Source organism: Cyprinodon tularosa, unplaced genomic scaffold (genome assembly GCF_016077235.1).
Source record: "Cyprinodon tularosa strain WSP-4 unplaced genomic scaffold, ASM1607723v1 ctg232, whole genome shotgun sequence".
Classification (NCBI taxonomy): domain Eukaryota; kingdom Metazoa; phylum Chordata; class Actinopteri; order Cyprinodontiformes; family Cyprinodontidae; genus Cyprinodon; species Cyprinodon tularosa.
Genome location: NW_024038870.1, coordinates 994788 through 1008277, shown reverse-complemented (window position 1 = coordinate 1008277; position 13490 = coordinate 994788). Strand labels below are relative to the sequence as shown.

The window sequence follows — 13490 nt, the reverse complement described above, 5'->3', positions numbered from 1 at the left end:
TAAACAAAAATGCTATTTTTAACTGCAGTCCCTGGACAAGAGAAACATTATATATAAGTGCATACCATCAGTAAAAATACAGATATGCACACAAGTATACTTACAAATGTTGCAAAAAAGGTGGTAAGTATATGTATTCAGCCTCTTCTAGTCAAACTCCACTCAATAAAACCAGTGCTACTACTAGCCCTCAGAAATCACAGAAATATGCGTCATTTAATCTCAGTATAAAGGTGAAGAACCAATATGTTGTTCAAGGGAGAAAGCAGACATGTCGGGGATGAAGTTCAGGAGGTATTTAAAGCTGGTTTAGGATTATATGCTGGCATGAAAGACAGTCATGGAGACTTATCAGTCTGGAAATGATTAAAATGTAATTTCTAAAGGTAATTACTGAAAAAAGAAAGAAGATAATTCCTGCTGCGCTGCTTAGCCCATGCCTTCAAGCACAGAGATGTTTGCATCCTTCTATGCTGCTTCTTGACAGCACAGCATCTATTGTCACATCATTCAAGGTCAGGGATGTGTTCATGCTGTCACTAACTTCCCCTCACACTAAGTAAATCCCATAGATATTTCTTGTGGTTCCAAAATCAGCCATTAATCTGTTTTCCTTTCTGTAAATCGGCCACTCTGGCCATTAACTCCCAATTTTTTATCCAGGGTATTAAATTTTAAATAAAACAATATAACATTAAGCAGAACTTAAGACTGTTTTTTTACAAGCATAATCACATCATGTAAATGTGCAAAGGATGAATAAATAACACTTTAAGATTGAAATCTGGTTTATTTTGGGGGTCTGTACAAGAGAAAATGCTCACATTCACAATTAACAGAAAATAAAAATAAAATCACATCTGGTTTCTCTGACCTCTGAAACAGAGGTGTGCTCGTTCCTGATCAGCTCTTGGGTCCTTTTTAAAACGCTAAAAGTGTTTCTCTGGTAGATATGTTATACTGCATTGGCGGCTAGCTGTGCTGTGATCGTGGAGCGACATTAAGGCTTTAATGCCGTCTGGTTCGGTGCGGTTTATAAGCCGAGATTGGTGCTTTCTGTGACGTACGCAGCTCCCAGTCAAACAATTACAATAAAGTGATCATTCACACAAGTATCCATTCACACTAGAATCAACTGTCTCCACCTGTGCGCTCCAACATCATTTATTCTAACTTTTTCTTCTTGCAGGTGAGCGGCTTGGTGAGATTGCAGCCCTGTGATTAACAATTGCAAATTGAGATCGATAACAGAAAGAAAATAAACTATCCCGTGGGTTCATTCCTGTCCGAATCCCTCCGTCTCCTCGATGGCAAACAGCAGTTTCTCTCTGAGCTGCTCAAGGCTCCTGTAAGGCGGCAGATCCAGACGGTTGAAACTGGAATGAGCGGAAAAACGCAAAGAAGCGAAGTTATCCATCAATTTCAGGTACAGCTGCAGACGCTTCACTGAATTGACAAAAAAATCTGGAGTTTGTTACATAATACAGAAAAATAGGTTTTAATGCAGCAAATGTTATACTTCCTGATTAATCTGTAAATCCTATTTAAATGAATCCTGATCAGTTGCATCAGTTGCTTGTTTACTGCAACACTTTATTGCCTGCTAGAAAAACACTTGGCTCCCTAGGCACAAACAGGGCATAGGACAGTCTGAAGCATAATTCATAAACTTCAGATGCTGAGCAGCCATCAGTGGTGGCCACCGGATTCCTAAGCTGGAAAATATCTCGACTGACGACCAAAGTCCTGCAGCAGGACTTGGTGGCAGCAGGAAGTGAGGTTTCAGTTGCCACAGGAAAAAAACACTGATAGGCTCTGAACCACCCTTGACTACAGCCAGATGTGGTTCCTCCTCTCACACCATAAACCTGCAGCCTACAGAAGGCAACATGGATTTAATCAAACAGAACATGCATGGGGAAAAAGTTACTCCATCTGTGAGGAAAGATTGAACCTTGAGACCGGACAAGGATACCAAACAAGTCTCATTGTCTTTCAGAAGGAATCCTGCAAGATAAAATTGTGGCCATCAATGCTGCCAAACTAGAACTCTATTAAAGTTCTGGATTTCTAGGTTTATAGGAGCAAAAAGAAGCTTTAATAGAGATATTTGTCATAGAAACCGTTTGAGCCACATAAATTCTTCCTGGTTGATCAGTTTTTATTTATAATTTTGTTCTCTGGGGGTTAAATAATTGTAGCTATGAACGGTTTATATACGATCCAACATTTTCTAATGTCAATTTATAAAAGCAAAACAAAAGCAGCTCCTCATCAGTAAGTCTCTCCTTTTAGCTGACACTGGGGAGGAATCCTGTTTTTTTTAAAGTCCTTCCTTAAAGGAACAACGTTTTTTTTTTTTTTTGCTGAACAGCCAATGAGGTTGTTTCTCACCATGTGTGGCTTCTTGGAAGCCAAGTCTCCTTCCCCACTTTGTCTATGCAGAACTTCTGGGGACCGTTACTTCCTGCAGGGAGGGAGGAAATAGAAAGAAACAGGAGTCATTTTACTTTCATCAAGTAATGGTTCATTTATAAGACAGGAAGCGTCCCATTCATCCATGAATCTGTTTTTGAATAAAAAATGTTTTCAAAACATCCAAATAGGAAACCTTTTCTAGTCCTTGCATCTTATGTGTTAGAAGACATTGTTTGGTGCTAAAACAGCAGATGGAAGGCTCGAAGTTCATTATATAAATAGGAAGAAAAACGTGTGTGGAAAACATGTTCGATTCTGCTCATAAAATTTGGATTAACTAAAACATAACATGAGCATAAAAACCTATCAAGCATGATAGTGGAGGGGTGGTGATCTGGGTTTGCTTCACAGAAAAAGGAACCAGAGCATCTTGAAATAAGAAAATAAAAAATAAAGGTGTTGCTGTAAAATCCAGACCTAAACTTCAAACAGAAATAAATGTTAAAAAGAGGAGTGGGTTATATTGCTCTCCACCAGACAGAAGATGGTCGCCTGCGCTCCATCCGCACCTCATCCCCCTTATATCCCAGCAAAGCGTCCTGCGTACCTATGAGCTCCGTGAATCCTCCGACCGGCAGCCGACAGGTTCCTGTTACGAACTGCAGCAGACGGATTCTCTTCTCATTGTCCATCTCTTTCACAACCTGCAGGTGGGTCACACGTAGACACAGTTTTATGGTTAGTAAGTTTCCTCCCTGAGAGCCGTGCTCCAATGCAGAGTCTGAGTCTGTGTGCGGCTGGGCCGTTCAGTTTGCACATCATTACCTGCCAGAACCAGTGAATCTGCTTGCTGTTCTTTGTGTAATGTCTGTAGATAGTGTTCTTCTGCCAGTCGGCCAGATCGATCTCCTGCATGCCACAGAGCATCAGCTGAAAGCAACAAAACAACGTCAGAGGCATGACGACTCAACAGTTACAGAGGATCATAATCATTTTATGATCACTCTGTTGTTTTTACATTAGATTCAAGTCAAACTTGTCACAAATCTTACTGATTAAACTATTCCGCTAGGAGCGAACAATTTTCCTTCTTTTTAAATAAGAAAAAATAAGGAAACAAAAGGTTTTTCGTTTTCACCCTGAAGCAAATATTTAGGTTTTTTCTTGCTCCTCAAAATATTAAAATTATAAAGAAAAGAAAAGATTAATACAAACTTTTTTTTTTATCGCTTTTCTGTGTGTAAACATTTGTAATAAAAGCTAAAGAAATACAACTGACAGTCTGGAAACTTTTAAAAATAACTGGAAATTGTGTAAAAAAGCCTGTGAAGTATTTTAATAAGGACAGTGCTCTGAAAATGAGCTGGAAATGATTCTTTGGTTGGGATGAGAGAAAGTAAAGGCTCCATTACTCCCTCTGACCTTCAGATTATAAAGTTACCTTCCTACTATATTTTACATAAATGTATTCATGAGCCATTTCATACAGTTATTTCTTTATTTGAGAGAACAGATGATAGAACAAGACTTTTTACATGTTGAGGTTTAACATGATAAGAAACTGTTTTTGCTTCCCAAACATGTCAGCCTGTGACCCAAAAATAACAGCAACAGACAGTCGACCCCTAAAAAGACGTCATGACTTTACTCCGTCACTCACCTTTTTTTTTTATTATGGTTATGTTTGTGTGCATATATTGCAAATATCAATGTATTTATCTTATACCGTATTTATGTTGTATTTCTCACACTTTCCTGTACTTTTGACTTTAATCTCACTGTGCATAGAGAAAATAAAAATTCATTCAATTATTGATTTAATACAATAAATTATGAATAAAAAATATATATTTTTAATTAATTTTAATTATTCAGTTTATTATTTAAAATTGAGTTTTTATAATTTAATGTAATGATTTAATGGTGCAGTTTACAGCGACCCCCCCGGAGGTCCAGAGCCCCCCTTTGGGAACCCCTGCTCTAAAACAAGTCAGGTTTGCCACCCTGATTCGCGTCCTTCTCACCTCCAGCTCCTTTTCATCGAAGTAGCGGAGCCACTCCAGAGGAACCACCTCATTAAAGCCGTCCAGGAAGGCTTTGGTCTGCTCCTCCACCCCGCGGGTGAACCTCCAGTCTGTTAGCAGGCTGCAGGAACAAACCATATTTCACCTTCAAGGTTTGGTTTCTCCATTTCTCAGTGATCTACTTGATTGTTCATTTTAGCTTCCTCTGCTCGCTCACCTGATGTACTCCTCCTTGTTTTCTTCAGTGACCAGCTCGTCCTCTCCGCCCTCCTTCAGCGGGTGACTGGAAACCTTCCCCAGGATTTCCATGTCCTGTGCAAAATACAGCTCAACGCCACATTCTTGCAAGTTGTTATCCCTAGAAAAAAAAAAAGAAACAAACTTATTATAGCTTAAAAAGAGAAAATCAAAACAAAAAATGTAAAGAAATTTATTTGTTTATGATAAACAGTGACTATATGTTATTAGAGCTAAACCATTAAATGGATCGTCATCACAATCTTTGAATGCAGCAGCTCTTTATTATGTAAGACTAAGTAATTTGTTCACAATCTAAGCATAAAATGTTTCAACACCTTTAAATGCACTAAATCCCAGATAACATGGCATTTAGTCATAGCAGCTGTGATTTATGAATAACAAATAATACGAGCGTTAACACGTAGGAAACCATGGAGATTTCTTTATCTTTCCAGTACTACATTAAATCAAACCCAATGGCAGTTTGAACAGACTGTAATAGTGACAGTTGTACACTGCAAAAAAGTGGTTAAAAAAAAATAATAATTTATTAAAATAGGAGTTTTTGTCCTTAAATTGTGTAGGAAAATAAGAAGAACTTTGGAATTGGCATTTTCCATTTCAAACATGATTTTATAATGTTATAATCCAAGAAAAATTGACTTGCTTAGATATACATTTTGCAGTGCAACAACCAGCACTCCATCATGAAGAGGTGATGCTGCACATGAACAACTTTAAAAGGCATATATAATATTTGTTGTGTGTATTCCTCAAAAAAAGCAGTTATAAAAGGCAGAGCAATCAGGTGCAACAGAGTCGGTAGGGTCAGTGTTAGCCCAGAAAACGAAGCGGAACGTCTACGAAGTTTTAACTCAGTGTTTTAAGGTTTTAACCTGTTGGAAGTTTATCCAGGTTTAAAGGGCTAAGGGAATAAAAGTTTTGAATATTTGGTGAATATAAATCTAAATGTATAATCCCAAGCTAAAGAAATTTACAGTTGTGTTTTTTTTTCTACAACAAATATAGAAACCATAGAGAACGTAAAAATAACTCTGTCTTTTTAGGTACTCTTTTGCCCCGCCCAATTTATTTGTGGGCGGGGCAAAACAGGCATGATTTGAACTCTTCTAAAAATTTTGAAAAAATGTGCAAACCTTTAAAACAGTTTCTCCTTTTTGCTTTTTAACCAAATATATTTTAATATATAGTGAAATATTATTATGGGCTGTTTAATGGTACAGCTTGGTTAATTATAATAATGAATAGAAATTAATGATTTAATAATCAATAATAATAATAGTTTAATTCATGAAGTGATATTTGTGAAGCTCTTAGAGTGAAAAAATGTCTTTAATTTCTTACTGTCACTTTTATTATTAAGACAATAAACACCACAAACATCTTAAAAAAGTCAACTTTATATAGCGGATCTCTAATTCAAGTGTTGAGAAATCATAGAAGGAACCAGGAGATATCATATGTATTTGACACAACTAATACTTTGGATTAATCTAAGTGTTTTTTTCCAAAATAAATTTCAAAAAAACCTAAAAAATATTTATGCGGAATTTGATATAAAACACCCGAAACAAAAAAAAAGAAAAAAAGTTTGGTTTAAAGAATAGATCCAGCAGCAGGAGCTACTCGAAAGCTAAACGTCTACAATTACAATATAAAAATAAAAAACATCTTTAGCTATAAATACAAGTCCTACTATATTAATTTCCCCCTTTATAACATTATTAGTCCTTAATTACCATTACTGTTTTATAATATTAGGTCCTCTACAGCAGCATTATGCACAATGAAGCTTTAATTGGCTGCAGATTTAAGATGAAATCTTTATTTTCCTGCAAGTCTATCCTGCAAAATCCTGCAGGATAGACTTTTTCATTTGGAATAACATCCTGATTTTCTTCTGTTCAAAGGATAAAACTGAACAAGAAATGACTTATTGTTGCTTTACTTACTTAACCCACATGATGGAGTTATAAAACTCAGGATCAATGGACTCCAGGTCTTTCAGAGTTGGCTTCTTGTCCAGCATGCGCTTGTAGAACGGCAGCGTGAAGCCGGTGTCGATAAACTTTCCATGGTACAGAGCCTGCAGGGAGGACATGTTAGATTATATACCGGAATAAGGTCGCCTGCAGATCACGGCTCAAATAAAAACATTACAATTTGTCTGCAACTCAAAGAACCAGGTGATACGTTGGGTTTGAGTTGTTGTGTCACCAATGAAGCTTTTAATTGTGTAAAAAAATATCCCCCAAAAAACAAGCAACATTAACCCAATGATTTTAACAGCTTCATGTTACACAGCAACATGAATGAAAACAAGGCAGAAGATGACGACATCTATGCCCTCTCACTGTTCTGGGATAATTCATGGTTATTTCATGGACACAAGTTTTTACAGTAAGTGTTAAGTGTTTTTGCCGGTGACTCACGGGGGGGAGGGAGGAAGGGGGGCTGTTGGGTGTCAGAAGCCGTTAAACAGCCAACGTATTAATTCATCTTTTTACAGGAAGCATTAATGGCTCTTTTATTTCTATAATCAGAGCAGCCATTTATTCAAATCGTTTGCATAAAGTGTGTCTGACCCAAGCAGAAAACGTTAAACTCCTGCTTTATTCTGACTTTTTTTGGTTAGGAAAAAAAAAGAAAAAAAAGTAAAACGTATAATTTTCCTGGACTTGGATGTAAATAAGAGAACCTAAAGAGCGTTAAACCTATCCTAATCTTGTTTAGGGGTGTGTGTTTGCAGAAAATCATCCAGACAGAGCTGCGTAATGTCAGAGAAACTGCAGAGGGTTGAGAGCCTCGACGTGCCAACAACAACACAGACGTCCAAGGACTGACTCAGTCCCAGTCTGCTCCGTCTCTCTGGGCGGACCTGGCATCCGCTTGTCTCGCAGCGGAGGGATTTCACACAGAGGGTAGCTGTGGAAACTTACAAAATAAAAGGGAGGACGCCATCAGTTAGGTAGATGGTGAAAAAGGGCCTTTGGGAGAAAGCAAAGTGAATTTCTAGCACTAAATATAGGCAGCTGGTGGCGGGTGGAGGCTGGTTTGAGCAGTGAGCTCATGGTGTGGGCGAGAGCTGGCGGGGAGGGTGGAGGCTTTGGGAGTCTTAGGCGTTTGGAGTGCGTCCCAAAAAGAGAAACCCTCAAATTTGACTGTAGGCTGTGAAAGCTGAAGACCACTGGACTGAGGAGATGTTAAAACCAGGGCTGTGACGACACGATACATGAGACCAGTCAGCTTTGCTGGGTTTGTTTTCACAAATCAACTGAAGCATTTAAAAACCACAAACTGTGCTTCACATGTTCAAACCTAGGAGCAGAATAATTGGGTGAACTCTTAGGGTGCAACGGATTTAAAGGAGACCCCGTCTATTGTGCCCCCACGCAGCGATTTTCTTAATGAAGCTATTTATTGCAGATGCATTATACTGCCATAAGTATCGGTTCCCTCATCCAAACCATTAAGTCCAGGTGTTTTAATCACTTTCATGACCACAGCTGTATAAAACCCAGCTCTGAGGGAAGCAGCTTCTACAAACATCTGAAACCTAACAGATTGATGTGAGGAGCTCAGAGACTATAAGTCTGCTGGGATCAAGCGTACCACCTTCCTCTCTGCTAAATGGTGTTATAAAGCGGAGGCGAGCAGCCACTCAGTCATATAGTGGTAGGTTTTGCAAAAACACAAAGATGCTGCGGTGCAACGGAGTAAACTGTCTGCAGACGCAGCAGCTACAGACCTTCAAACCTTATGGGGCCCCTTAGATGCTTAAATAGGGAGGAACCCTTAATGCTTCAGCTTACCGACACATTTTCAAGCTCCTGACTTTTATGGGGACAGTTTTAGGATGGACCAATTGTGTTCCTAATGCCCTGTGGGCGGGGTCGGTCAGGAGCATAATGTGGTGCAGGGGGGGGTTCTGTTTGTCTCGGCAGACGAGCCCAAATCAAAACAAGTTCAAGAAGTAAAGAAAATGTGTCTAAAGCCCCATTTAAATGACCTTTTTGAAACTGTGCCGAGCACGCTCACAGAGATAACTGTTGAGTGTAAACAGCACGTAAAACTGAGCCGGACTGTGACAGACACAATTGAATCACGCTTAAGTTGGGCTCGGCGTGGTTCAGTTCACAGATAAAGAGCGCATGAGCAGGCTGCTTCATCTCCTTATATCCAGCCTCTGTAATGATGAAATTTCAGACATTCATAAAAATACTAGCTTCGCTACAGTGCCACTGGATTTCCAGTGACGATTCTGCTTAGCAGTGTGATGAACCTGAACTCCTATCGTTGTTTCCTGCATTTGTAAGCCCTGAATAGACTATTGTTTGTCCAAGCTCGGTCCGAACTCGGCACAGATCAGTTTCAGAGGGGTAGTGTAAACGATGCTTAAATCCTACAGCAACACAATGAATGAATGGGAGTGCGTTTAGGGGCGGGGCTTACGTTTGGAAGTGTGTGGCTGATAACGTCTCTCTTTAGTTCTTAACGGTACTAAAACTCGAGAACAAAGGTGCAAAAACGGTTGCAAGAATATTTATAAGCCACTAAAGTTGAAGACATTCGGCTTATTACCCTGAGGCAATGCTTACCATGGCGATGAAGCGACCGATGAAGCGGAAGTACGTGAGGTGGTCGGGGTTGATGGAGGAGGCTGGGTTTATCTGGAGGCAGTAGTTGTTCTTCCCTGCGTATTCAAACAGGCAGTACATGGGGTTGAGGACTTCATGGGACAGCAGGAAGAACCACTCCCTGCAGAACGAGAGGACAGTGGGCATTAAAGCAGGTCAGGGGTTTAACGTGACAACATTGTTTTGTTCCAAGCTAAATGTATCACAGAGAAATCAAGCCACTCAGAAATCAAACATCAGAACACCAGATTTAAACCAACCCAGAACAGTAAAAAAAAAAAAAAAAAAAAAAAAAGCAGATAAAAACTAAGAAAATTAGCTTTTTCTGTTTGAGAATTTCTGCTTGTGACTCCTTTCAATGCAACACTGTTTAGAAACGAAGACTGAACATCATAAAGAGAAACCCTGCCTGAGATTAAATAGAATTAAAAGGAATTAAAACAACTGGATAAACTGGTTAACACCTGATGGTCGGGCTTCCAGTTTCACTGCAAACAACTGAACCCCAACAGCAAAGGTTTAATCTGCTCACTTTGTTTTATTTAGACCAAAAGACTATTTGTTCAATGAAATAAAAATAACAAAAAATAAAATGAGATGCTCAAGTCATGTGCTGATTTTTCCTCATTTACCTTACCAATACCAAAAAACAAAAATTGGTGCCATTTTTGTTTTTTATTCATAAAATGTAAGGACTTCCACCGATACGTTTCTGTGGAGTCCGACTGTCCTTCATAAGATGATGTATGATGGGGGGGGGGAGCAAATCTTCCTCTTTTTTGCCTTTTTAAGTTTAAGTTCTTAAAATAATACAAAACTATAATAATTATTTGTAAACAGTTAAATTCGACTGGCTGGACCTCACAGAAAACCAAACACTGGTCTCATGCAGAATTGGTGCATCACTTCAAATAAAAAAACAAATGTATCAATGATACAAACAGGATTATAACTATAGGAATAGATAGTTTGAGAACATCTCATAATAGCAGTTACTCTAGACATTCATTGCTTATAAGGTGGATAGTCATGTTAGATATTGCATTTTTAAATTTATACACCATTAGTTGCATAGGATGTTTTTCTAAAAGATTCCACTGTTCTGATGACATTTCTTTTTATGTTTTACGCTTCTTTTTTGCTCAATGTAAATAAAGCCCTTTTGTGTATATTTATTATAAAAACACGACGTGAAGGGATATGGATACTGCTCATGTGTGCAGTGGCTAATCAAGGACGTAGCCTAATGTGGCTAAGCCGGTTAGCACCTCACAGGGAAGTGTGAAAATATTGAAATGAAGTCCAAGATCCAGTTTAATAAAACCCAAGAAGAAGAAGACTCAACATTAGCTTTCACTGAAGAGAAACTAAAGCTGCTCAGATTTTTCTTTGATTGAGATATATTTTTTACTGTGATGCTGTGTCCCTCTTTGGGATTGTTAGGAACAGGGATTGTCTTCCTCCTTGATGCTCTGAGGAGGTTTGACTAGAATATCATGCAACTGAATTGCCGCAATCTCACTTTCTGGTAGTTCTGCTGAGCTACCAGCAGATGGCAGCACATCTGTTTCAGTATGCTCAATGTGTCCTTGCTTAAATTCAATTTAGGCCCAGATCTAAACATTAGGATGAACACTTGGTGTATATTTCCTTATGTTAACAATATAAAATGTTTTTTTTTTTTTACATTGGCAGATAATGTGACTATGTCCCTTTAAGGCAAAGAAAACATAAAATCATTGTTTCTTGATTTATTCTAACAGCAATTGAATTTTGAGCAATTAGAGACAAATTTACTCTGCTGTTAGAACATATATAAAAAATAAAAAAAAAACGATCATGTGATTTGTGACAGAACACTCAACACCAAACATGTTGGAATAAAAAAAACAAAAAAACACAGGCAGATGAGGAAGGATGCATGTTAGAGAAAATGAACGCCCTCCACCAGCGGCGGCACCAAGTGCTCCCATGGTTCACCCGGTTAAGCACACATCAGGAGAAGGCGTATGAACTGAGGGACGGATGGACTGACTGACGGACGCAGACACCTCCCAACATCCCGTCCGTGGTTCTACCCTGTGGTAGAACAGCATGATGTCACCTACCATAGGGTAAAACCACTGACGTGACACCGGAGACAGAGACAGAATGCGAAGCCAACAGAACAAAATTAATTAAATACAATGAAAACAGAAAAAATACCAACAAATACAGAGGCTTGGAGGACAGCAGAGGGAGGTGGGGGGTGGCGAGGGGAGGACAGACATGTTGGAGGAGGATGTTTTGAACTGATAATGTTAGAAAAGCTCTTCAGGACAAATGGAATTTGGAATGAAACTATTATGTCTCTATGTCAGTTTTCATGAATCAAATATAGTTAATAAACTAATGGGATTAAATATAGATTTAAATTTGGAGGCAACCATTCAATGAATTATCCTTAGTTGTTTATAACAAAAAAAAAAGATCATGATCATCTCTTGAACAAACATCACTCCTCCACCACCGTGCCATACAGTGTCACATATACAACAACCCAGCCACGCCTGGTCAGTTCTTTCCAAGTTTACTGTCCTTAACCTAAACATCAACTGTATCACACTGTATCACACTTACACAGGACAGCAGTTTTATAGGAAACACGGTTTAAATCAGCAATCAAAAGCTTTGTCCTACCATGGCAAAAATACAAACAGATATATTTACGGATGTATCTGATGGTGAATGAGGGTGCAGTAAAATGTCAACATCCCTTGTAACTCTATTCAAGAAATGCAGAAAGAGGTGACTGATGGATTTCAGAGGAAATGAGGGAAAAACCAAACACTCATATAGATTTTATGGATTAAACATAATTTTGAATTCAATCAGCTTTTTAAATTCTAAATCCTTTACATTTTAAACTCCTTTATTATTCCAGAACAAAAACAGTTGGGCCCAGAACTTCTAGAGGGAGTAAAGGGACATATACATGAGACGAGTGATTCAGATCCCTGATTTGGGATGTTTGGAGAATCTGTTGTGACTCATTTTGTTAACAGATCTGTTAAAATCATCTGTGATCGTTATTGGATCAGATTGTAAAACAGTGGGAACAGTTAGAAATAAAAAGAAACTCCATCGGAGACATTAATAATGCATAAAAAAAAAAGAACAGGTTGATTAAGAAGCCTGAGGACAAACAGATGCACCAAACAGACAACAACAGGAAGCTGGAGCCGAGGTTTCGGCCTCACCTGGCGACGCCGCCGTAATCCAGACCCTCCTCTCCTCTCATGATGATGTAGAGCCGGCGCCGGAGGTCATACGGCTTCACGTTCATAATCTGATGAAGAATAATTTATTAACTACTAGCAAAAGTTCACATTGAGCTCATTTTTATCCCAGAGCTGGAGACTAAGGTGAGTTAAAAGCTTTGAATTTGTAGAATCCACTGAGAAAAACAAACAAAACAAAAGTGTCCAAACATCTCTGATCGGGTCTCTTTTTGCTCAGATTTAGTTTTGTTGATTTAACATAATGTTTAACATAACATGTTATAAAACTTCTAGAAACTTCCAATAAAAAAGTTTTTCTTTGCCACATGTTTAGTCATAAACTTACATCTAACATTCTGCTAAGGCCTGTAGAGCCTGACTTTGAGCTCTCTCATTTTCTGTTGAACTAAGAATACCAATAGTTGTGTTAAAGGTTCTGCCTTAATAGTAATGGTTCCCACTTCAAACTGTTAAAAATGCCTGATAAACTTTTCCAGATCGGTGGGCACAAACAGCTCCCTCTCCTCATGCCATTGCTGGTGCATTTTCTTGCTGATCCTGTGCAATCAAGCCACAAAACTCCCTACATTTGGTGTTTTCTACTGATAAAACACTTTTAATCAGCAGAAGCTCCCTTTCAAATCAAAGGAAGAAGCAAAGATTAACCTGGCTTCTGTCTAATCACTCATTTTTCACAAAGTAGAATAAGTTTCATCGATAAGTTTCATTCGTAGTAATTTGTATGTGGAGGTTGGATTGAAGGGTTTTAAAATCAGTTTAAGACTGCATCCCTTCAGTTTGGAAAATCTAAGAAATTGATGCGTTCTTTTTCTGATTCTTCATTTCTCATGAGATCTGAATAAGATTTATTCTGAAAAAGCAAATAGGTG

The 13490-nt window shown here is 38.4% G+C and overlaps 1 protein-coding gene across 4 annotated transcripts in view; it reads right to left on the bottom strand.

The window, feature by feature from the left end:
- Positions 1–770: 770 nt before the first annotated feature.
- Positions 771–13490, bottom strand: part of wwp2 (WW domain containing E3 ubiquitin protein ligase 2) — an 80676-nt gene continuing 67956 nt past the window's right edge. For all 4 annotated transcript variants that reach the window (XM_038286919.1, XM_038286921.1, XM_038286920.1 and 1 more), the window contains 9 exons: positions 12580–12668; positions 9302–9461; positions 6656–6789; positions 4660–4800; positions 4443–4563; positions 3244–3348; positions 3026–3122; positions 2395–2467; positions 771–1376 (listed from right to left, as the gene is read on the bottom strand). In XM_038286919.1, coding sequence (XP_038142847.1) covers positions 1277–1376; positions 2395–2467; positions 3026–3122; positions 3244–3348; positions 4443–4563; positions 4660–4800; positions 6656–6789; positions 9302–9461; positions 12580–12668 — 1020 coding nt within the window. In that variant the 3' untranslated portion in view covers positions 771–1276. The remainder of the gene's footprint in view (positions 1377–2394; positions 2468–3025; positions 3123–3243; positions 3349–4442; positions 4564–4659; positions 4801–6655; positions 6790–9301; positions 9462–12579; positions 12669–13490) is intronic.